Source organism: Pinus tabuliformis, chromosome 1_1, assembly GCF_031772625.1.
Source record: "Pinus tabuliformis cultivar Carrire ecotype Pingquan chromosome 1_1, CPIR1, whole genome shotgun sequence".
Classification (NCBI taxonomy): domain Eukaryota; kingdom Viridiplantae; phylum Streptophyta; class Pinopsida; order Pinales; family Pinaceae; genus Pinus; species Pinus tabuliformis.
The window spans coordinates 863,683,402-863,708,871 of NC_142297.1; the positions used below are offsets into that span (position 1 = coordinate 863,683,402).

The window sequence follows — 25,470 nt, forward strand, 5'->3', positions numbered from 1 at the left end:
GAACATGTTGACAGGGTGCTACAACTATTGGAAGAGAAACAATTATATGCCAAAAGATCCAAATGTTTCTTTGGAGTCCAGGAGGTGGAATATTTGGGTCATATTGTATCTCATGAAGGAGTTAAGGTAGACCCTACCAAAATTAAAGCCATTAAGGAATGGAAAATCCCCACATCCATAAAGCATTTGCGCGGATTTCTTGGGTTGACAGGGTATTATCGCAAGTTTGTTAAGAATTATGGGAGAATAGCAACACCTCTAACGACATTATTGAAGAAAGATGCATTTTCATGGACTCCGGAAGCAACAAAGGCCTTTGAACATCTTAAAGAGGCAATGTGCCAAGCACCGGTCTTAGCTACACCGGACTTCACAAAAACCTTTATTGTGGAATGTGATGCTTCAAGAAATGGAATTGGTGCTGTTCTAATGCAAGATGAAAGACCCATTGCCTTTGAAAGTCGTCCAATCAAGGGAAAGTTTTTAAGAAAAGCTATTTATGAGAAGGAAATGTTGGCAATACTCCATGCACTTAAGAAATGGCGACCCTACCTAATGAGAAGACACTTCAAGGTAAAAACAGATCATGATAGCCTTAAATACTTTTTAGAACAAAGATTATCCTCTGAAGAGCAACAAAAGTGGGTCACAAAGATGTTGGGTTATGACTTTGAAATCATCTACAAAAAGGGGAAGCAAAATGTGGTGGCAGATGCACTCTCAAGGAAGGATGAGGATGTGGAAGCATTGTTGTGCGCTATTTCTATCATCCAACCAGATTGGATAAATGAAGCAAGGGAGGAATGGAAGAATGACGAAGAAGTATGGGCACTTATTCGAAAGCTACAACAAGATTCCAGTACGTCTGATACATTTAGCTGGAAAAATGATTCGTTATGGTACAAAGATCGCTTATACCTCTGTAAGAATTCCCAGCTAAAACAAAAGATTCTTATGGAATTGCACACTTCTCCCTTAGGAGGGCACTCAGGATTTTTAAAAACTTACCACAGGGTGAAGAAGGAATTTTTTTGGGATGGCCTTAAATCAGATATTCATAAGTTTGTGGCAGAATGTTTGGTTTGCCAGCAAAATAAAGTTGAAACAATTAAGACACCGGGTCTATTACAACCTTTACCCATTCCAAGCCAACGTTGGGAGGAGGTATCAATGGATTTTATCACAGGTTTACCCAAGTCTGAGGGAAAGAGTGTCATCATGGTGGTAGTTGACAGACTTACCAAGTATGCACACTTTTGTGCATTATCACATCCATTTAAAGCCAGTACAGTTTCTACTGCATTTATGGAAACAATTCAAAAGCTACATGGAAACCCAAAGATTATTGTAAGTGACAGAGATCCCATTTTCACTGGAAATTTTTGGACAGAATTATTTTCTTGTCTTGGTACTCAGTTAGCTCATAGCTCATCTTATCATCCTCAATCTGATGGGAAAACTGAGATAGTAAACAAATGTTTGGAAGGATACCTTCGTTGCTTTGTATCTGATAAACAGACACAATGGGTCAAATGGTTGCCTCTGGCTGAATGGTGGTATAACACTTCCTTTCATACAGCAACAAAAATGACCCCATTTATGGCACTTTATGGGTATCAACCACCATCCATCACATCATATTTAAGAGAAAATTCTAAGGTTCAGGCAGTGGAACATCACATCGAACATCAACAACAAGTCCTCCAACTCTTAAAGGATAACCTTGTGTTGGCACAGAATAGAATGAAACAACAGGCAGATCAACATCGCAGTGAAAGAAGTTTTGATGTAGGTGATTGGGTATTCCTACGGCTACAACCATATAAGCAAATGTCCCTCAAGCAAGCTAAGAAGGATAATAAATTATCACCAAAGTATTATGGTATGTACAAGGTGTTGCAAAAGATTGGTACTATGGCATACAAATTGGAGCTTCCTGCAACTTCTCGATTGCACCCAGTTTTCCATGTTTCATGCTTAAAGAAGGTTATAGGCGACAAGCTCCCAGTTCAAACAATATTGCCAGAACTTGACGAAGAAGGAAAAATTATATTGGAACCGGAAGCAGTTATAGAAACAAGAACTCGACAGCTACGAAATCGATCAATTTCAGAGTACCTTATCAAGTGGAAGAACTTATCCGCTGAAGATTCCACATGGGAGGACGAGAATTTTATGCAGAAGTATCCTGAACTACTCAAGCGTTGAGGACAACACTTTTTTGAAGGAGAGGGGCATGTTGGGTCCCTATAATACTAGTGATTACCCCATTACTATTGTAGTTATACCCCTTATTTATATTGATGTACCCATGTAGTGCCCATATTGTTACTATTGTGCCACATAGAAGCCCACTATTGTTATTGTTGTGCCCTACAATATTATTGTTATGTAGGCTTTGATTGTATTGGGACCACTTAGACTCCTATATATAGAAAGGAGGTATTTTCATTTGTAGCATCCAAGAATTGTTCATTTATGTAATGTAAAGGAGGTTGCCCCCTCGAAGAGGCTGAATTCTAAGGCGTGGATCTCTCTTTTCTATCTTTTTTTGAGCTGGTTTCATAACACTGTTCTACTATTTTTGGGCTAACATAACTTAAAGTAGCTCCTGGGTCAATAAGAACAGCTATAGAAAGGTTTGAAATTTTACCTTCAAATTCAACCATAGATGGCTGGTACTCCGCTTGGCGGTCCTCCAAAGCTGCATTAATTCTGGGTACACTACGTGCCACATCCCCAACGGTCGATGCTTCATGAATCTGGGATATCTGGTCTGTCCCCTTTCGCTGTGGGCAGTTTTTAACATAGTGAGGCCCTCCACAGCCCCAGCACTGAACTGGAGGTCTGGTCATTCCCTCACCTTCTGGTCTAACCGGCTGCTCACTCACTCTGGTTTCACTTCCGGGTCTAGCTCGGGGCGCACTTCTTGTTACAGATCTACTGTTTAATCCTTTACCAGCTCCCTTACTTCCATTGTTGTGACCTCCCTTGCTGCTTCCAACCATCCGACTGCTCCTTTTCTCATTCCATCTTTTGTTCGAAGTATCCCCCTTCTGCTTACTCTGCTGATAGCAGATCCTTGCTTTACGAATAGCCTCATCCATGGTCCTAGGATTGTCAAACTCAATCCTCTCTCTTATATATGCAGGTAAGCTGCTCACAAACCTTTGGACCTTGGCTTTCTCCTCCTTGATGTAAGGTACATAACGTAGCAGAGAGGTAAAACGATTAATGAACTCGTCCATGGTCTGCTGCCCCAGTCTTAAGTCATGAAATTCCCTTGCCTTCTCATCATAGAAGCGCTCAGTCAGGTACCTTTCTTTGAAGTATTTCTGGAACTTCTCCCATGTAATGGTCCGTTCGCTGACCCCCTTGACAATCTTGATTTCCTCCCACCACAAGGTTGCCTTACCTTGTAGCTGGAAGATTGCTAGTCTCGCTTTCAAGTTATGGTCATACTCATACAACTGAAAATATTTATTCATATTTATTAACCAGGCTTCAGCTGCTTCCTCCTGTTCGCCATCAAAATGCGGAGGTTTAATTTTTCGAAATTCCCCCTGCAGCTCCATTCTCTGACGTTTTGAAGTTTGCTGCTCTGGTACATTGTCAGAATGATCCTCTTTGCCCTCTGAATTTTCAGGTTCCATCTGATAATTTTGTTCTTCTGTCATCCTCTGCTGTTCCGCGCTGGGGTTAGATAGAGGTGGATTTTGCCTGTCCGACAAACTCTTCAGAATCCTTTCTTGCTCAACTGTCAAACGCGCGTTATCTTCTCGCAAACGTGCCATCTCATTTTTCAATTCTTGAACAGTTTCCAGTATTGCCAGGTTGGTACTTCGTGTCGCTTCACCCAATTGTACCCACAGCTCCGGGTTCTCCTGAGGGTTACTGCCGGTTCCTTGCATTGTTGTTTCCTTTCTGATTTAACTGTCAACTGTTGTAATTCTGTGTTTTTCCCTAATAGACAGAACAACAGTTAGTTAAATTGTTAACTTACATACATATGCACTGTGTAGGCTTCTGCACAGTGAAACATGTTTTGCTTGAGGCCACAGTGTTGAAACTGGGCTCTGATACCAATTGTCACACCTACGTTCACATACATAAAAAAAAAAATTACTATACACTTATTCTAACCATTTGTTGTATATATATATCATGTGCTTCCAATCTTTATATCAGCATAAGGTAAATAAATCCATATGCTTGCCACGTATGTAAAGTTAACAGCTATGTTCTGGTTACTATTGCAACTTGAAGTTTATGAGCTACGTGGCTTACAACGCCAAGTCATGCTGGCTCATGTACGCATCGACTTAATGTGTAGCCAGCTCTTGTACACCAGTTTCCAAGGATTATTAATGTGGCTTGGGCTTCGGCGGTCCTGCCGCAGCCCTTGCAGGTGACAACTCATTCCTGCTTTTATGACTGCGGTCCTTTCTGGAACAGATGGCAAGGTTTGGCTCCATGAGCCATGTGACACCTCGGTCACAGAGTTCTCGGTCTCTACACTTGGTGTTCCCGCCCACACAGACGGTCAGGATCATTCCACAGGATCAAACGGCTGAGGTTTGCACAAGGGTTTATGTCATTACATAACTTCATTCGAGCGCTTTCGGGGTCTGTTCATTTGCTCGGCTCTTCTGGCTTCTTCTCGGCGCTCCTCCTCTGGCTAAACTCCACCAGTGCTGCTCCCTTTACCTGCGATTTCTCTGCAAGCTGTAACGTGACTGAAACTAATCCGCTACAGGTATCTAAACTTCGACTATTCAATTTATGGCAAACATTTACAGGGTTGATTAATTGTAATAATTCTGTTGAATGGTTTTCTCTTGCTCGCAGGGTACGCCGTTGAGCTTTCGGTACTCTTCTGGAGGTGCCAAGGCATTCATACGTGGAGATCCCACCTTCCCAGCGGCCACAGGTATGTGTTCAGTTCTTATTTGCCTTGGCCCTACTCATAAGAGCTCGCGTCCATCGATTGAGGGGTTTATATATGATTGTGCAGCCTGCTGTTCGAAGAAGGGTCTCCTCGCGTTACTTGCCGAGGTATTCTCCACAGAGAACCCTCGTCTTTTGTGTTTCGGTCTCCTTACGAGTTCTGGTCAAGTTCATGACCTGTTTTATGGGAATGATACCCACGGTGGATTTCTTCCTGAGTTATATTGTATGTATTAAAACTTGTTTTCATTGAAGAGCAGCTTCTTGCGGAGTGCTCAGTTGTGTTTGGTTTACCATGTCTATTCTCGAACATGTGACTCCAGATCTGGTCATAACACACAGACCTGGCTAATGGGTTCGGTTCTATTTTGATATTCTCTGTTAATTAATGTACGAACAGTTCTGTGTTTTCATGGTTTCGTCCTTCAGGCATTGTCATTTTGAGCTTTATATGTATATAGGACCCTTGTAATTTATACATGGATTATGATTCGGTCTAAGCCCTTAGGACCGTTTCCGTTTTGCATCATATATGAGTTTAATCTGTGTGTTCAACCGTGCTAGTACAGAGCATGGGGTTCATGTTTTATTACTGGTTTATTATTCGTTTCTACGACGGCAACCTTATGATTTATCTCAGGTTATGATGGTTGCTTCGTTCCGCATTTCTATGCTGTTGTTGTTTATTAAACCTATTCAGTATTTATATAGTACATTTGAACGGCTAACAGAAATGATGTTATGTTTTCCCTTTTGCTAAGGAAATGTCGCACTATATATATATGCCTGAGGTTTTGCTTGCAACGAATACACAGATTTTCTTGTATATGCTTATATACCTCCTTCGAAGTTGCATGTTCAGGTTTTTGTCTATATATATCAATATATAACCCTTTTCAATTTACATGCACGGGATTTGTATACATGAATATATTCTTCTCTTTTCGATTTATATGCACAGGGTTTTGGTATATCTACCTATATACCTCTTCTCGTTTTATCGCTCTCAGGATATTGGGTTCTGGTTACCGTGTTTGCTAACACTGTGCTTTGAGAACGAGGGTTAATGAAATACACTAAACTTCTCGTTTTCTATTTGCATCGTTACCACCTTAACTCTGTTGTCTTGGGTAATTTTTGAGTTTTTCAGTATCGACCGACACCTGTTTTAAACAGCGGTAGGTTTATTTATTTTTCCATCGACAGAGTAGCATTTGACTACAGTCAATGCTATTCTACCCGAACTCAGAGGGTTTAACCTCACTCTTGTCGACATATTCAGGTATCTACTTGTATATTCATCAAGATGTTTTAACACTATTTGCTCCACTGTTATTTTATTTCCTATCGCACAGTGATTGGTCCTTCGGACGAGGTTATATCCTAACTGTTATTCGATAACCAGTTACTGATGGACCTCCCCTCTTTCCAATAACCAGTCTTTAACTACATTCAGCTATGTATCTTTTCTGCAGTAAGACTAGTTCAGACTATGTCTGTTGATTGACCATCTATCCTTTAACTTAACCAAATTTGTACAGTTATATTATTATTATGACAGAACTAGGAAAAGAAATTGTTTTCCTGTTAACTACTGTACATTCACAGTATTTTTCATATTCAAACAGAGACTTTACAGTTTGGAAACCGTACCTGGTTCACCAGTAACAGGAATGGTTTCTCAAGCAAGTCACCTGTGCTTGTTTCTGCTCTTCCACCCAGCCATGAGATCCATCCCTCAGACGGAATTCTCCCCTCGAGCCATCTTGCAGACCTCAAGTCCTCAACAAGATTTGTGCACTCTGTGCCTGGTTATCTGGTCCTAACCAGACTTAACCACTGTTCTTCTTTTCCTCTTCTTGGAAAAAGGTTTTTTTTTCTGTCTGTCCCCACAGCACAGAACTTCCTCCCCACAGCCAGGACTTTTCCTGTTCTGGGAGGGTAGTTTTCCATCAGTTATCATAACTGAACTCTTTCTTTTAAATCCACCTCCTAGAGGCTGCCAGAATTTCAAAGAATATTTAAATTACTCTCAACAAAATTAGTTTGTCACAATTTTGTTTTTTTTTTTTTTTTAAACATAACAAGAGCTGTATTAATGTCTTTTACCACAGTAAATTTTCATATTTACATAAACTGGGGTCATTACAACAGACCATTCCCCAACACATTATAGAAGTTAAGGCATTTAATGTATTTTGGTAAATAGATATGGGCAATCATTCACTCCGCAACTATTGCCCACAGTCCACAACACCTGCAAGTTCAAAAAACCATTTACTATGTATATTTGCCCATGTTGCGTATTAATTATTTGCTCTGTCATGTATTAATCTCAAATTTGTATGCTGAGATAAATTTGGATGTAAAATTCGTTTGTAATGTTGGGGAAGTTAAAGAGCCAAAGTCGAGGTAGTGAGGAGAAAATCGTGGAGGAAATGTTGGTGGGCACGTGAAAACCAGTTTTACCGAGCTTTACATATATTTACTCTGCAACCCAGTGATGCTCGCAGTAAGTTTGTTATGTCAAGATCTTTCAATGTAAAAATATTTACACTGGTAAAGATATTTGTACTTAATTAATTTCATCCCTCTCTATAATTGATAGATTCTTGATTAACATAAATTTATACTAGTTATCGTTCTTTAAATATTGCATATCAACTTCACATTAAGAATTGAATCATTTACATTTCTTTTAATAGGAAATGTAAATTTTTTAATTTTTTAATTACCTATATCTAATTAATATAAAATTAGTTTATTTAAAATAAACATTGAGATATTTTATTTACAATAATCATTATCATTATCAGTATTAACCAAAATTGTATTTTTTAGATTAAATTCAATACCAAAATTATATTTTTTATATTAAATTTTTGTTAGTTGATATTTTTTATATTAAATTTGTGTTAGTTGATCACCGGTAAGTACATCACTCGGAAGTACATCACTATTCATCCAATTTTCCTAACATGTTCTTATGATTTGAAAACTAAAAAATGGTTCTCTGTAGGCATATACCTTACATAATTGGTCCCTACCAAAATTTATAACTAATTTTTCCACTAATAGGAAATGAAGATGACATTGTCCATGTGCTGGGTTGGCTCATTCAGATCTAAGAACTTATGTGGTGATGGCGCGTTCGTTGATGCATTCTGACAATCCTCTATTTTTCTTTATTTTTCCTCGAGCTCCAATAATTTTAGCTGGAATCCCTCATTTTGTTGATGCAGAGTCATCATTTCATTAATAATCTATTTATAAAAGCATGATCTATAAAAATATTATTTAATTAAAATAAAACATAAATTAATAAAAACTATCATTACTATTTTTTTATGTATATTAATTAAAATAAAACATAAATTAATAAAAACTATTATTATTATTTTTTTTAATGTATATTTTGAAAAAGTTACAATAGAGTAAAGGCAAAATTTTACCTTAAATATAATTTTTTTTATTTTAGTTGTCACAAGGACACTAACTTCTGTTTCACATCTTTTTTATCGAATTATGGGAAATACCTTGTCAAATTGTGACATGGATATGGTTTATGTTATTAATGAGAATGATCCCAACTTGCTCCTCCTAAGACTAGGTTAACTAGATTAGAATTTATCATATTTATTATTATTGAGTTTTATAGGAAAACCACAAATTAAAATCCTTGAAAATAACTCATATTGAAGTAAATAACCTATTTACCATGAGTTACTTCCCACCATAATTTAAAAAAATATTTACATAAAATATGAATAGGAATGTAAGATGGAAATAAATATACCTACAATTAGTTATTGCCTACTATTATCTATGTTTTCTTCAATGCGTTAATATGTAGGAGTAAAAGTGTAAATGTACGAAATTAGTAGTTATTGCCTAGGATTATCTATGTTTCCTTCATTGCTTTAACATGTAAGAGTAAAAGTGTAAATGTACAAATTTAGTAGTTACTTCGTATGATTATTTATGTTTTCTTCAACACTTTAACATATAGGAGTAAAAGTATAAATGTGAAAACTTAGTAGTGGTTATTACCCACCAAAACATTATGTAACTCCTTATCCCTTAGGAAATTAACTTTTCCAGTTCATATATGAATTGTAATTTTTTCAAAAACATAATTGCAACACTTTTCTTAAATTACTTGACATTTCTTGTTTTAGTTTTAGCTTTTCATTTACTTGTTCTCCTTAGAAATTGAATATTCATTATATACAATATTAAAAAGAAATCAACATTTTATTTCTATATATACAGGTATATATGAACTCGACATAAATTCATTAACATGTATCTTCAAATAGTATATTTCAATTCAGTGTTTAAATATTTTTTAAAATATAAGGTTCAGACATAATACTTGTGGTTTTAATTACATATGTTTTAAAATTTAATATGCAAGTATATTCTCTTATGTGGGTATTAAAATATTTTGTTTATTAAGTGGAATATTTTTATCACATTAAATTGTAATATCAACAACCAATCAAGTGACAAAAATGAGGTTGAGATTATTGATGTTTTATAATGTTTTTAATTAAAAGTAACTAAATATACATATTCATTTTTATTTTTCATTATAGCTAATTATTTTTATTTTAAGAGAAACATGTATCAACTCCATGATGAGCATGGACAAAATCATAAATTTTTATTATTATGAGTGATAAAACATGCCTCTTAGCACAACCAAACTAACAACTAAAGTATAAGCTTATGTTCAGAAATTATGAAATAAATTTTAATTCATACAAAGTGGTAAAAAATTTAGTAATTTTACATGTTGAACTGAATCTAGATAAACATGAAATTTGAGCCTATAAATTAAGAATCGTTGTATGTCATTAATAATGGTTGAAGTGGTCAGCGAAAACATCAAACACTTCCTATATTCTAAATATTTTTTCTAGAGAAAAAATTATCAACAAAATATAAAAAAAAAAAACTGAAGTCTACTGAAGTTGTTACATTTTAGAAGACACTCATAAAGCATAGCTTTGAGGATCACACAATTTTGATAAGGATCTAGTTGAGTTAGAATCGTTAGTTTAAAGAGGATATTGTTAAGTTAACATGACCTCTTCACATGCCTCATCGTAATCCTAACCCTAATCCTGTAGAGTTATTCCTATGCCCAAATACATATCCAATATGTTTGTTTTAATGTTATTATGAAATTATTTTTGTAAGAAAACAATTAAATTTTAACTCGATATAATAATATATATATAAAAATTTTATTTATTATATATATAAGATTTTGATTTTTTTAAATGAAATGATTAATTAATTAGGTCACGTTTTCATTTATGTCATGTTTTATATTTTTTTAATTGAAAAAAATTAATACAACTTATACCAATGGAAGAATTGATAGTAACATGAAATGAGCTAAAATTAATAGTAAAATGAAATGAATTAAAATAATATATAAACTATTATCTCCAATGAAATATGAGCTTGTGAAATTTAGAGCAAAATTTTATGGGCTTAACAAAATAAATAACACATTTGTCAGGAGTGTTTACTTGGAAATAGTCAGTAAAATAACTTTAAATAAAAAATGAAAAAACTTAATATATTTTTTTTAAAATATTTTTATATATTTTAAAAAATAATTAAAAAAAAAATTAATATAATTTTTTTTAAATATTTTTATTACATCTTAAGAAAATAAATAAGTAAATAAATCTTCCCTATAAAGAACGAGCATTTTAATAACACTCATCGGAATTAAGTAAATTAAATAATCAAATCTTCCCACATGAAAAACAAGCATTTTAATAACACTTAACGGAGTGAGGTTTGAGGTTTTCTATTGTCTAGAGTGATATTACATCAGGGAAAAAGGGTCACACAATTTGGGAATAATCCATCGACTTGTGCTTTTACTCTGTCAAATCAGCAATATATATCAATTAATTAAAATTTCAGCTAACCATAGGTGTTCGCCTGAAACTACCAATTCATCAAAAACAACAATCATTACCAGCGTCGCCCTGCAACTACCAATTCATTAACACAACAACCACTCACATCCATCCGTCCATCCAGTTTTTTAATAAAATCAATTGGTATATACAAAGGAAAAAAATAATAAAGAAGAAGAAAAAATGGTAGTTTATATATTTTTGTTACCGCATTGATAGAAAGACGAAAAATGTTAAATCTGACAACTTTGTAAGGAATTGAGCTAATGAGAAATGAGATTTTTGACATAGCTTAATTATGTATATCACTTGATGTAATGAGTGTTAAGTGAACTATTCAAAAATCATAAGATATTAGTAACTTTTTGTACCTATCATAAAAATGATTATAAATAAATGACTTACCCAATAATAATATCTAACAACTCAACCATCCTAAATTAAATAACCCTTTCCATCATTATACTTAGTAATGTTTTTCCCAATAAATTAAAAGATTTGGGCGAAGTAGAAGAGACAATGAAGTGGATTTCATCATCGCAGGTTTAATTTGAAAACATGGAGTGGATAGGAGTATACCTGGAGCTATCAACTCATTGCAAAAAATTAAAAAACATGTTGGGTAAATTTTCAAAATTCTCCTACAACGCCATAAATAGAGATTTTTTTTTTTTGGTAGGCAAGCACCCACGGGATTTGAACTATCGCAAGGAGTGCCTTAACAGTACACCCATTCGCTGTCAATCCAAAGCCCCATGGGCTATAAATAGAGATTTTTTTTTTCCAAAGAAAAAATCGAACTTTTTATTATTAAAAATAAAAAGTTACAAGTATATGCGTTAAGCATTCAATTTGGCTGTATGAAAATAGATCATACAGCCCGCAGGATACAGTCCTGCCTACAAGCATAAAAAGAAAGTGGCTCTCCTATTATCCGGAGTGCAGCCCACAAAAAACCAGCTGTCCTAAGTCTTCCTGCCCTTCTTTTTCTCCACTTTTCGCCAACCATCCGTGTTGTGAGTGGAGTCAATAATGGCGAGCTGGTTTTCCACTGTGTTCATTGGTTGTTCCTTATCTGAATCCGATCCTTCAGGACTGTGACTTCGTTTATTACCACTTATTTCCAGCTGGAGATCTTGTTCCTTTTCCTCATTAATCTCTTTATCCTTATTGTCCTGATCTTTATCCTTTGCTGTATTATGTTCTTCTTTCTTTGCTGTAGCTGCCTTCTTAAAAGCGGCATCTATGTTCTGCCATCCTTTCGGCTTCCTTTGTTGTGGCTTGCTCTTGTTGAGGCTTGGACATGCATTGTACAGATGACCTGTTTGTTGACATCCCCGACATCTGAAAGCTGTATTCTCATAGTCCAAGGGTTGTTTCCACTGTGTATTATTGAAGTTCAGGATTATGCTTTCAGGTAGTCCTCGGCTGAGATCTACCTCGACACATATTCTGGCAAAGGTAAATATTCCTTTTAGATGTCTCTCTCTGTCTATCTTTAACATTCTCCCCAAGGTATTTCCAATAGCTATTAAAGCCTTTGAATGCCAGAAATGTAAAGGAAGGTTATGCAGCCTAACCCATACTGGCATCCTTGATACCACCATGGTGTTGGCATCAAACTCAGGAAACCAAGGGGTAATAAAAAGTCCAGCACTGCCCCAGAACCATGGCCCTTGGTTGAGAACTGTTTCCTTTTCTTCTTCTGTGTGAAAGCATACTATAAAGAACCCCTTAGGGTATAGGTAGATTTGGCAGTTTTTTGTCCAAACCGTGTGGATCCATTGATACAATGCATCAGTTCTAGGCCAAAAGCCATTGAATCTACAAATAACTGCATTTTTTTGTAGATCTGAGTATATATTATTTACCTCTGGTATGTCGATGAAGATGGATGGGCTCTTCGGCATTTGATCTACAATATACTGCCCTGGGGTTCAGTGACAATTGTGGGTTCTTTCCCTTTGCCCTTCACTACTTCCTTAAAAGACCCTTTGCTTTGTGAGCTAGTTCTAGCACTTTCGGCACCTCCTCGTAATCTCATATTGAGAATGATTGTAGAGCCTGCCTTGATGTTGTATTCTTGCATGGTTCTGCATTCCTGCAGCGATCTGCCCTCATATAAAAGGTGTTGTTTCTCAGCCGGGTAGCCAATCTGATCGGCGATTTTGTTCTGCAAATCTGAAACCCTGTCGCTGTCAAAAGTCCAGATCACGGTTGTGTTTCCTTTTGGCGTCTTTACAAAGATTTGCACACCGGGCCTGGCAATCTGGGATGGCTCGATTCTTGTCAGATCTGAGCCTTCCAAAACCTTATCCGATCTGTTGAAAACCTTAGTTTCCTGAGCATAGCTTTGGATCTCACTTGCCTTACGAAGATCCTCTGCGCCTGAAAAGGGATCCGTGGGAAAAAAATTTGATTTGTTCCCTGATCCATACTTTGGTTCTGCTCGTATCCCAAAACAATCCTGCAGCAACTTCTGAAAAACCATCAGATTGATGGCGCTGTTTTGGAAACGGAAATCCATCTGCGGGGCAGCGGCATCGATCTCATGTACTGTGGTATGCCAATCCTGTTTGTTTGCACTGACTGTTGTTCCAATACCCCGATCTCCCCCAAAAAGGGTTTCCAGATCTGACCAGTATAGGGGTCGATCTGGCAAACGGATGTCTGTAGAGGTGAGCCTTAGACTGGATCTATGCATCAAGCCTCGGATCAAGGGGAATGGTGCCCGATCGGGTCTCAAAGGCGATCGCTTGAACCGCTGCATGTCATGATCTGCGTCATAGTAATGCAGGTCTAAAAACTGACATGCAAAAACCTTGAAAATTTCTCCATGGCAATGACTGCGTTTGCCCAATCCACGACTTCCATTTTTGCTCGAGCCTGCACGCTCGCTGAGCTCGGCCACAGATGTCCTCGCGTAAACCCTCACCATTCTCGCAGAGCTCTTGTTTGCAACCGAGTTCATTCCTATAAATAGAGATTTTTATTAAGGATAAGTTTTTGCTATTTTTTATGTTTTTACTAATATTTAAATAAAAGTAAAATTATAAATATATAAATTTATAAGTGGTTGTTACTCATTAAATTTTTTATTTTTTTTTTATTAACGAAATAATTTATTTATCTACTTCATATTTCAATATATTAATTTTTATTAAACCGAACCAAAATTATAAGATTCAATTAATACAATTTTACCACTTAATTTTCTTTATAACATAATTTCTTACTTAAATGACAAAACTAACTAACATGTAACTGTTTATTTATTTAAATCTTTCACCAATTGATATTTTTATTATTATTAAAAATGAACTACAAGTCTTTTTAATGGTGATGAACATCAAGTCTTTTTAATAGTGATGAACATCAAGATATTGGTTTGGATGGATTAGAAAAAAAAAAATGTAATTAGGGAAATAAAAATATAAAAAACATCTATATGTAATTATCATATTTATAATCAAAACAAAAATGTGAAAATACAATAATATCAACAATTTTATCGTTTTATTTTAATAATTTATTAATAAAATAACTTTTATATTTAGGCCGATAGGCTTTCCTTTGAAAGGGACTTTCGTTGTCCCTTTGTTCCTCATGTTGACACGTGGCTTCGGAATAGAGCGGCACAACCGGGAGTTCTGTAATCTCGTGCAATCTCGTGCTGACACGTGGCGTCAGAATAGAGGGGGCATAACCGCACAGTTCTGCGAGGGAGCGGCGTCGTGTATTCATGGATATTCATGAAGGCAGTTCTGCAGTTAAATTCCTGCAGTTCTCTTCCGCAGCTTATACATTCTTAAGCTCCAGTAGTAATGCCGCATTGTGTTATGGTACCTTCTGTCGGTTTGGCAGCTACCCAGTTATGCGGTCCCTGTTTTGCGGTGCATAGCTGTTCTGCAATGCACAATCAACTATTCTGCGGTTTCCGTGTTTCCATGACCGGGAGCCTTCTTGGATCAAACTACCGGCAGCCTTCTTCGATCAATCTCATAGAGTATAGCACTGTTCAAACTGACAGAGGAGCCTGGTTTGACAATCTCACGAACGGGTGTCGGAGCTGGAAATCGTGAGCCAGAGCTGTTGTTTAGAAAACATCTGCACAACATCATTTCTTCCAGGTCAGGTCATCGTCTCTCTTTTCATCCACTTTCAGCGTGTATGCATATTCTGAAAAAATAACACAAGAAAAATATTGTATGAGAACTTACATATAAGCATTCGATCCATCAACAACCTTCATCTAATTGATTCTCTTCAGAGAAATAGAGGGCATGGAAATTTCACATTGAAATAATATTAAAGGCAAGGAGATAAGCTTGATTTTTTACCTGGAGCAATGCAACCATAGGAACCATAGGAACCTGCAATGGAATACATACATTCCAAAGCCCCAGAATCCTACAAAAACTTTGCAAGGCCGAAATCGGCTACATGGGCCTCAAAATTGGAATCCAAGAGAATGTTGTTGGACTTTACATCATGGTGTATTATAATCGGGCTGCAGTCATGGTGTAAATAGCAGAGGCCTTTAGCTCTCTCAACAACAATCTTGTATCTGGTAGCCCATTGTAAATGCCCACCTTTCTTCCCATGCAGTAACTCTCCCAGGCTTCCGTTTGGCATGTACTCGTAAACAAGCAGATTGATTTCTTGATTTGAGCAAAACCCCAACAGTCTCACTATATGGCGATGTCGAATCTTGCCCAAAGTCTGAATCTCTACAGCAAAACCATGGTCGTGAGAAGACCCTCTTCCAATCCCAGGCAACCCCTTCACAGCAAATTCCTCACCGCTCCGCATTGAACCCTTGTACACAACCCCTGCTCCTCCCTTTCCAATAATATTTTCCTCTTTCAAACACTCAAAGACATCTTCACAGGTGAAGCCCAGCCTCTGGAATGTTGTTAGCTTCCAGAATCTTGAAGCATTGCTTTTCTTCAAAGCCCTGGCTTTGATGATGGCAGCAGAGGCAAAAACCAGTGAAAATAATAGAAAACCTATGACCAGAACTAGCTTTACAGTGGAAGAAATCAAAGAACCCTTAACATGAGCATGCGGCGAATTGGGCTGAACTGTGCAAGGTCCCAGATACAGCCCACACAATCCAGGGTTCCCACTCTGGTACTAGCGATGTTGACAGTTTTGGTGTTATCCCTTATAAACACTTTCAACTTTGTGGCTACTAAGTGATGCCCTTAATTGCTGGTATATATGAGATAGGATTTTGGCATATATCAATAATCTGTTGTCTCCCTTTTCTTTTTATTGCTTGAAAAATGGCATTCCAGGGAATTCTATTTAAGGCTTCGATTCAGAAATGTTTTACCATATCTTGTAACACAATGTGAATATTCTCATTTAGAGTCTCTATTCTCCATATTGCTTTTGTTGCAAACTATAAGTGTTTTTTTCGGATTTATTTATTTCTATTTTGTGCTACTCAAAAATTTCATGGCCTATTTTGTAATCCAGAAAATTTGTATCCTCGTGTTTATGTCATTTTAGGTCATGTCGTCTTTCATGTATTTGTGTCTGGCTTTAGCTGCTTTATTTTGCTTTTGAATTTTTTAATTTTTTTTTTGAGACTTCCTTGGGAATTTCTATTTTCAATGTGAATATTCTCATTTAGAGTCTCTATTCTCCATATTGCTTTTGTTGCAAACTGTAAGTGGTTTTTTCGGATTTATTTATTTCTATTTTGCGCTACTCAGAAATTTCATGGCCTATTTTGTAATCCAGAAAATTTGTATCCTCGTGTTTATGTCATTTTAGGTCATGTCGTCTTTCATGTATCTATGTCTGGCTTTAGCTGCTTTATTTTGATTTTGAAGCTTTTAAAATTTGTTTTGGAGACTTCCTTGGGAATTTCTGTTTTGGATATTTGAAGTTATGCCTTATTTTTTTTCTTTATTGTAAATAAGCAGTGGGAATTCTATTCATCATTCAAAACAAAATTACAGTCAGTCATTTTCAGCTGGTCTGCCTGATTAGAAATCCACGGAAGTCAAGCTCTGCATAATTAGTTGTAAAAATGCAGCCCAACATTACTTCAGGCATGGTTTCCAGCATGCAAGTATATAGCAGAACCTTGTGGAAACATAATGGATTCTAATAAATATGTAGCTTCACCCAACCAGCATTATATATACATACACACACAGCTAGAACAGGTATAATGATGATGGTTGCCTAGCTAGGATCAAATCCACTGCATTACTAACATGTACATAATTAACGTTTAACTCATCATTGCTACCGAATTGTACCTAAATTTATTACTAGGTCAACTCATCCCATGCTAATGCCAATATTATCCCATGTTGGGTAAGCCATGTGCAACACCATTGGCGTATGACTGCTACCCATGGAGTTCATGATTGGGTTCAAAATAGGTATATGATGCCAGCCTCCCTAAAGTGAATATGGTAAAGTGTCAACATACAGATTTTACCTCTGAAATTTGGAAGGCAGGGACTGTAACACCTGTTGTGTCAGCCCTATTGTTAAGCACTCACCCCTAATTTCCTGTGGTGAACATGTCTCCAACATCAACATCTATTGGTTTCCAAGGAGAACACAGTCCGTAGTAGGGGCAAGTTCTCATGATCTATCTATTTATTGGGTTGAGGCTCCTCCCTATTTCTCTTCAACATATGTCATTCTACTCTGAATTCTGCATGTGTGGTGCGTAAGAAACTGACATACTAACAATACCAGTAGACAAAACATGGTGTGAGCACACATTTTTAGAGCAACTTTTGATTGTCCACACCTAAGGATAGGTAGGAGGTGAGGTCATTCAAAGCCCTTCCTTTCAGGTCATGAAATTACATGGGTTGGTAAGGCTAAAATTATATTGAAACTGCCCACATTCTTTCCCCTTTCACATCATACTCCATTTCCCTCTTTTTAACTTTGTACAAAAAGAAAATGGGAATTGAATTACTCCTCTTTTCCAGATCGTTGCATTTAGATGGGTTGGTCAGGTTGTAAATAAATAGAAACTGCCCATGATAGTCCGCAATCTGGCCACTGTTGTGTGACTGATGGAATCTGATTGTTGTTATGGTCTGGCCACTGTTTTCAGGGTCTTGTTTCTGACAAGAGGGAGGACCCAGATAGCTCTTATTACAAACATGAGCTTGGCCCCAGATAGTTCTTCTATATGCCTGGACTGAAGGAATGTGTGAACTTTCAGATTCAATAGCTATACATGGTGTTTGAATAGCATGTTCACTATATGCAATGGCTGCTATTCAATATCCCTAAAATGTGCAGAAATGCACAAGCACAGTGAGTACACCTGAAGATAGCATATTAAAGAAAAAAAAATTGTGCCTTGTTCACATAATACTTAATAAATCATAAATTATTACAAAGCCATATGGAGTCCAGTCAACCTTTTAGAAGGGTTTGCAAAGGGTAAATTAAGTGAGCGAAATACATGGCAAATGCCTCGATTGAACCACATCTCTTAATGTGTAGGATCAGTATTAGGATTGGCTGGGAAATGTTCCTATTTCATTGATGTTTTGACGGTACTGTAAGACTATAAGCATCTTTGAGCCGCTTGAGGTGCTTCTGAATTTGAACAATATGTAGCTTGTCCCTGAATCAAATAACAAGCATTTTGTTAACATGGACTACCTTGGGTGGTTAATATGAGAGGTTATTCTCCTCCCTGTGTAGGTTTTGCCCTTATTATTGTTTCACCATCAACAGTTAGCCTTCTTAGATTAGATTCCATATTCATGTCACATCTTCTTTGACTAGAATTTTGTATTGTGGTGAAATTGATGAATTGCAGGTAATCCTATCACGGGAAAAAGAAACCTCTTGTTCTATTATGGAGACAACCTTGACACCGAATGCCATTCCTCTATTGCTAAATGGTTGCACCGAGATTCAACCACTACTTCAGATAATCGATGCTGGTTCCGTTACCTCATTGAAAACAACATCCTCGCACTTCCACATTACTCTATCTGATGGAACACATCAACATAAGACTTTGCTACCATCCGCATATGGCCCACAAGTTGTCTCTAGAGACATCCAAATTGGCTCAATAATTCTGCTTAAAAAAGCAGCTTGCATAGTGCTCCAAAACTCCTCGTAAGGCCCACCATTTGAAATCACCCTCTTTTACTTTTTCCCGCCTAGACGTTTTTTACATCAAAAGAAAGAAAATGGAATCTTTATTAATTCATTTCTTACTTGTTTACATAAGGTCCATCCGAGTCATTGAGCTTGAAGTTGTGAAGCACTCAACAGCATTGATGAAGGACACATCGACGCTGCAACATGCACAGGCGGGTTCAGCCCAATTTAGCTCTTTGTCAGCTGAAGATACCTTGCCCTCTGTAGTTACTCCACCAACTACGGCAACAACTACAACAATTCCATTCACGGCACTCAACCCTTACCGAAAATATTGGTCAATCCAAGGTAGGGCATCTGCGAAGACATCATTGAAGGCGTACAACAATGTGCGAGGCTCAGGAAAAGTTTTCGGATTTGACCTTATCAACCGTGATAAGGAAGAGATCCACCTTTCTGCATTTGCTGAACTGGCCGAATCTCTTTACAATCTAATTCAGGTTGGGCAACTATACATTGTCTCAAATGGCACAGTGAGAGAAGCAAATCCAAACTACAACCACCTCAAGAACAAATGGGAGATTTACTTGTTTGTTGCTTCCACTATCAATCCATGTCCTACAGATGATCCAACGTTTCCTTACCAGAGCTTTCACTTCAAGACTATTGCTGAAGTAAAAAGTGCAACTCCAAATACAAATGTGGATGTCATTGGTGTTGTTACCTCCACGTCACCTGCATCAACAATTCGATGAAAAGATGGAAGTGAAAAATTAAGGAAAACACTCATACTAAAGGACAAGTCGGGTTTTAGCATTGATGTAACATTATGGGGAGACCACTGTGACTATATAGGACAGAATCTTTCTGAATTCTACTCTTTCGACAACCCACCAATTCTTGCAATCAAAGGAGGCCGCGTGTCTGAATTTAATGGCACCACAATAGGGACGATACCAACGAGCACTCTCACAATAAATCCACAAGTTCAAGAAACTCACCAATTACATGCATGGTTCCCTGAAACCGGCTATAGCTCTTCTTCTCCATCTTTGAGTAGAAACTATGGTGTTGCTTCGAAACGTGCCCTGCCACGAAAGACGTTTCATGAAATTGCTGGCATACAGCCCTCTGATAAAGCAATCTGGGTTCCAGTTCGAGCAACAATTACTGCTCTTCATATGGACGAATTCTACTTTCTAGCATGTCCACTAGATTTCAATGGAAAACAATGCATGAAGAAGGTTGTGGAGCATTCTAACAATCTTTGGCATTGTACAAAATGTAACGGTGACTTCCCAGAATGTGACTACCATTACAAACTTAAAATTGAGCTACATGACCACACCGGGAATCTACAGAACGTCACAGTTTTCAATGATGCAGGTAACGAGCTCATGGGCATCACGGCAAAAGGTCTGTTCCTACTTTCTATCGAACCAACTGATCTACAGGAAATTTGTGGCTGGATTTCAGGGCACCGCTTCCAGCTAACACTTTCCATTAAAATAGATTACTTCAACGGTGTTCAACGCTTGCAACCAATACTGATCAATTTAGAAGAAATTCAATATGCCTCTGCATGCAAGGAAGCACTCACTGACATTCAAGCAATTCCCGCTTCAAAACGACCTATTGTTCGACGCCTTTGAACTTTTTCTTACGGCTTCATCTACCACGCTTGTTTGTACATAAACAAACATTTCCACACAACTAATTGTCTCATCTTTGTAAATTACACACCCATGTTATTATGATGAAACCTGTAGTTTTCAGTGCAAATACTCTCTTCCAGTCATTCCAACATATGTATGTTTTCCATTTACATTTTACATAATATAGATATCAACATTTGTAAAGATTCACTACATATGTTTCTCATTCGTTTTCTACATGCTATACATTGATCCCTTGCTCGCTAAGCTATTCATTTTATTGCTCAAACATGTCAAACAAAAAAAAAAATGAAGAAGAAGAGAACGAAATATTTTTAATCTTGTTTCTCTCCTCTCAATGATAGATGCTGAAATAACATACGATTTCATAGCATTCCTAATTGCATGTTTTCCCTTCTACCTAATCTACCTACCTTCACCGATGTTGAAATAAAAAAAAATTAAATCTATGTTCAAAATATAATGTTTTAATTTCACAATTGATGTGCACCCAATAAAATGAGATACCAAACATGCACTACTTGTTTATGAAAAATAACAACTATTACTTGTACTTGTTTAGATATGCCACCAAACAATCAAATTGTGGCCAAAAACAAGCGGCGGTGTATTCTTTATGCACAAAAAAAGGATCGAATAAATGCACGACATCGACTACTTTATGAACACCACAACAACCCTACTACTTCCTCTACATCCCTTCCCACCTCAAATGCTCTCCCACCTATACAAACCAACCCACCACACGTTCATCATATCCAATATAACCCTCCCCTTAACGAAGAACACCGTCTCTTTCGAGAAAGGATTGATGGACTTTCTACCTTACATGTTTGCACAACATGCAAGGAAGCATACCCAGGAATGAAAACAAAGCTCTTCCATGGTAGACTCTCTTGTTGTCTTTGTGCATCATCTAAATCTACCAATCGTTTTTCTGAACTAAACATGGACCCTGGAGAACAACCCTATGTCCTTCACCAATTAATACAAGTTGAAGAAATGCTCATCGCACGTGTCAACCCCATTCTACAAGTCACTCATTCCCGTGGTGGTCAATACAAATATAGTGGCCATACAATTAGCTTCCCTCAAGATATCACCAGTATTGCCAAATACTTACCCCGAATGCTCTCTGACTTAGACATCCTCATTGTGAAAAGGCAAAATCCATCTGAAAAGGCTTACGAATTCTACGTTTGCAAATCACGTGTCCTTGCAGCCCTTGAATACAAAATAACATATGACCCTTACTACCGTGATGTTCAATTGAATTCATCTGCAATTTCTACGCTGCCAGATCTCCCTACAGACATTTCTTCTCTTCTCCACAGTGTAACCACCTCCTCTTTTGAACCCCATCAAACCACTACTGATTCCACTTATAGTCTTGATGTCATGCTACCTCCATTAGAAATCCAACCCTCTTCTTTCGTTCCAGTCCTCCCAAATTCATGTACTGAGCGTGACCACATTTGTAACTATTTGCACTCGACCCATTCAATTTCAATAAGCTCTATCGATTGGCCTCCAATATCTTTAACTGCTATAAATGAATACAACACCATCGGCCTCCTTGCCATGGCATTCCCCACAGTCTTCCCTACAGGCATCACAATGATCATGCAACCAAGACTTACAAAAGTTGAAATGCATGAATATCCTTTACACTTGCTGCACTACCATGATAATCGCTTTGGCCAACACCCAAGATTCTGCTACTATCTTTATAACATTCTAATGCACCACCGTAGCCAAGCAACAGCCAATGTTTTTGTGAAGAAGTACATTGAGAACAACTTTCCAACAATGGTATCAGACCTACGCCAGTGTCTTCATGACTCTCTGGATTCAAGATTTCCAGAGAAAATAATGAGGTTTGGGTCAGCTCTACGAGGAACACGGTCTTTCTGGAACAAACACCAATCTGAGCTGACTGACATGATCACTCAAATAGGAATCCCAACATTCTTCTTCACTCTCAATGTAGCTGATACTAAATGGCATGACTTGCACACGATCATGCCCACCAATGTTGCTTCCACTTCAGTCAACCCCTTCCAATGGAAAATCCAAAACATAATTAAAAACCCACATCTAACAGCCCAATATATGCATTGTAGATTTACAATTTTTCTTGAAGAAATCCTTCAAAAAGGCCTCCATGCAACCGACTACTAGTGCAGGTATTATTTAATATCCATATCCCTCTACATTAATTTTATACATTGCATATACATGTATTAACTAAATGTACCCTTCATGTTATATTCAGATACGAATGGCAACATAGAGGATCTGCACACATTAATGGCTTCCTCTGGCTACAAAATGCACCAGACATGGACACACTTGATTGGGACAATGCATTAGAAGTTGTTAATGCACAGAAATATTTCGACCACTACGTAAGTGCTTGGAATCCACGTCAGGCAGAACACCGAACTATTCCGCTTCACAAGTCAGCAGTTCATAACCCGTTTCTCCTTGACATAGCAGTAATATTATTCGCGTCCAATCAGTTTGAAGACTACACAGAGCTCGTCAACTGTGTCCAACGTCATACAAAGTGTCATGAATCTTCTTGTCTTCCTAAGAAAGACAATGTGCTTAGCTGCCGATATGGAGTACCGTGGGAATTGAAGTCCACTTCTTCACTTTTCATTGATGGTAAGGGTCATAAAACCTACGTCCCTACTCACAATGATGAAAGATTGAATATTCACAATGCCGATCTACTCTCTATTTGGAGAGAAAATGTTGATTGCCAACCAGTCCTTTCTCGCCATGCTGTATTGAAATATATTTCAAAGCATGCAACAAAAGCGGAGACAAGATCCGAGAGCTACCGTCAAATGCTATCGCGGCTATCACAAAGTGCTCTTCCAGAAGCACCTACTGGTGGTGTCTTCCGAAAACTCCTTACAGAAACCATTGCAGATAGAGACATTGGTGCACAAGGAATATGCCATATGTTACAAAAGCTACCTCTCTCTCTTTGTAGCCGTACATTCCGTTCTTTGAATGTCAACAGGGTTGTTTTCAAATGTGTTTCGCAAGATACTGAAAATCCTGGTTCGACACCAAACTTTATCGTTGCATATATGAATACCCCTGCCTCACTAGAACCACTGCCCCTCCTTGAAGCTGCTCGCTCGTGGTCATATTCTGCCCAGCAGAGAAGAAACCACTGGAAACACATATTCCCCCCAATGATTTTACATGTCTTGCCCCATTACAATGTCATTCCTTCCTCTACTAATCCTCCTTATGCCACCTTCTGTTGGAGTGAATTACTCTTGTATTTCCCATTCCGAACACTCCCTGTTGATATCGGTTCAACTGATGCAGAAATTATTGCACACTAGGAACAAAAAAGGGTGCATATACACCATGGCATGTCCATTGAGAACCCGAAAACCCACAAAGCCCACCTACTAAAGATCAACCTACCCCACACACCCCCCTTGATTCCATGCAGATGAATGAATGGAAATTCCTCTCTCAACTACACCCAGGTTACAATATTGCAATTGATGACCTCGACGTGATTGGCTAGCGCGACTTCGATGTCAACCACAATTGGTCACAAAATACTGTCCCTCCCCCCTTGCAAGAAACTGCCATCAATTTCATTAAATTCAACCGCTCAACCATTCAAAACCAACATCATTCATTTTCCAACCTTCCCCATGATCATACATTATCCCCTACCCAAAGCATAGCTTTCACCACTGTTTTTTCACACTTCAAAACCCCTTCGCCAAAATCCCCACGCAAAATCATCGTACAAGGAACAGCTGGCACAGGAAAATCCCATTTGATTAAATGTCTGCACCAAGAATTTGTGGAAAACTCGCCAGCCAACAAAAACCCTTTATTGTTACTTGCACCAACCGGCGTTGCAGCTTTCAACATAAATGCCCTCACAATTCACTCTACCCTTCATATCCCTATCCGGAAAATGCATCCTCTCGAAGGCCAACCGCTCCTACACCTGCAAGAGCAACTCTGTCATGTAGAATACATCCTCATTGATGAAATGAGCTTTATTGGTCCAAAAATGCTTTCTCGCATTGACGATCGTCTAAGAGAGGCGTTCCCTCTTCATCGGAATACACCATTTGGTAATCGCTCAATTATCCTTATCGGAGATTTAGGCCAACTACCACCTGTAAAAGACATTCCTTTATACGCTGGGACATCGCGTGGCATTGCACTTTGGCGCAGCTTCAACATATTCATAACACCTTCAACCATTTTCCGTCAACAAGGAGCTAGCTCGTCCCAGGTTGCTTTCCGGCAAATACTTGCAAATCTTAGGAATGGAATATCTACACTTGAAGATTGGCAACATCTAATATCAAGAACAAGATCATCTCTTACACATGAAGAGAAATGCACATTCGACGAGTCCATGCACCTATTCGCAGCAAACAACGCAGTTGTCTTGCATAATAAGAAAATGCTCAAAAAATTGAACATCCCAATAGCACTTTGCTCTGCGGAACAACAAAGGCCAAAAACTCCTACTACAATAGAAGATGAGCACCTACCTGCAAAGGTGCTCTTATGCAGTGAACAAAAAGTTATGCTCACCAGCAACTTATGGGTACATGCAGGCCTTGTCGATGGCGCGCTTGGGAAGGTCATCTCAATATTTTATTCAATTGACTCAAAGCCCCCAGCATTACCATCCTTTGTGGTTGTTGACTTTCGACAATACAGAGGAACACCGTGGGACATTTCACACCCAACATATGTACCCATTCCTCCCATCACAAGGGGTG

The 25,470-nt window shown here is 37.7% G+C and overlaps 2 protein-coding genes and 1 pseudogene across 2 annotated transcripts; 2 read left to right on the plus strand and 1 right to left on the minus strand.

The window, feature by feature from the left end:
• Positions 1 to 15,302: 15,302 nt before the first annotated feature.
• LOC149217011 (leucine-rich repeat receptor-like serine/threonine-protein kinase BAM1 pseudogene) lies at positions 15,303 to 18,881 on the minus strand (annotated as a pseudogene).
• Positions 18,882 to 19,183: 302 nt separating this feature from the next.
• Positions 19,184 to 20,656, plus strand: LOC149217012 (replication protein A 70 kDa DNA-binding subunit A-like). Its single transcript, XM_089390108.1, has 3 exons — positions 19,184 to 19,504; positions 19,865 to 20,210; positions 20,391 to 20,656. Exons 1-3 carry the CDS (start codon positions 19,184 to 19,186, stop codon positions 20,654 to 20,656), a joined length of 933 nt encoding a protein of 310 aa, XP_089246234.1.
• Positions 20,657 to 21,808: 1,152 nt separating this feature from the next.
• On the plus strand, positions 21,809 to 24,048 carry LOC149217013 (uncharacterized). Its single transcript, XM_089390109.1, has 2 exons — positions 21,809 to 22,557; positions 22,956 to 24,048. Exons 1-2 carry the CDS (start codon positions 21,809 to 21,811, stop codon positions 24,046 to 24,048), a joined length of 1,842 nt encoding a protein of 613 aa, XP_089246235.1.
• Positions 24,049 to 25,470: the final 1,422 nt, after the last annotated feature.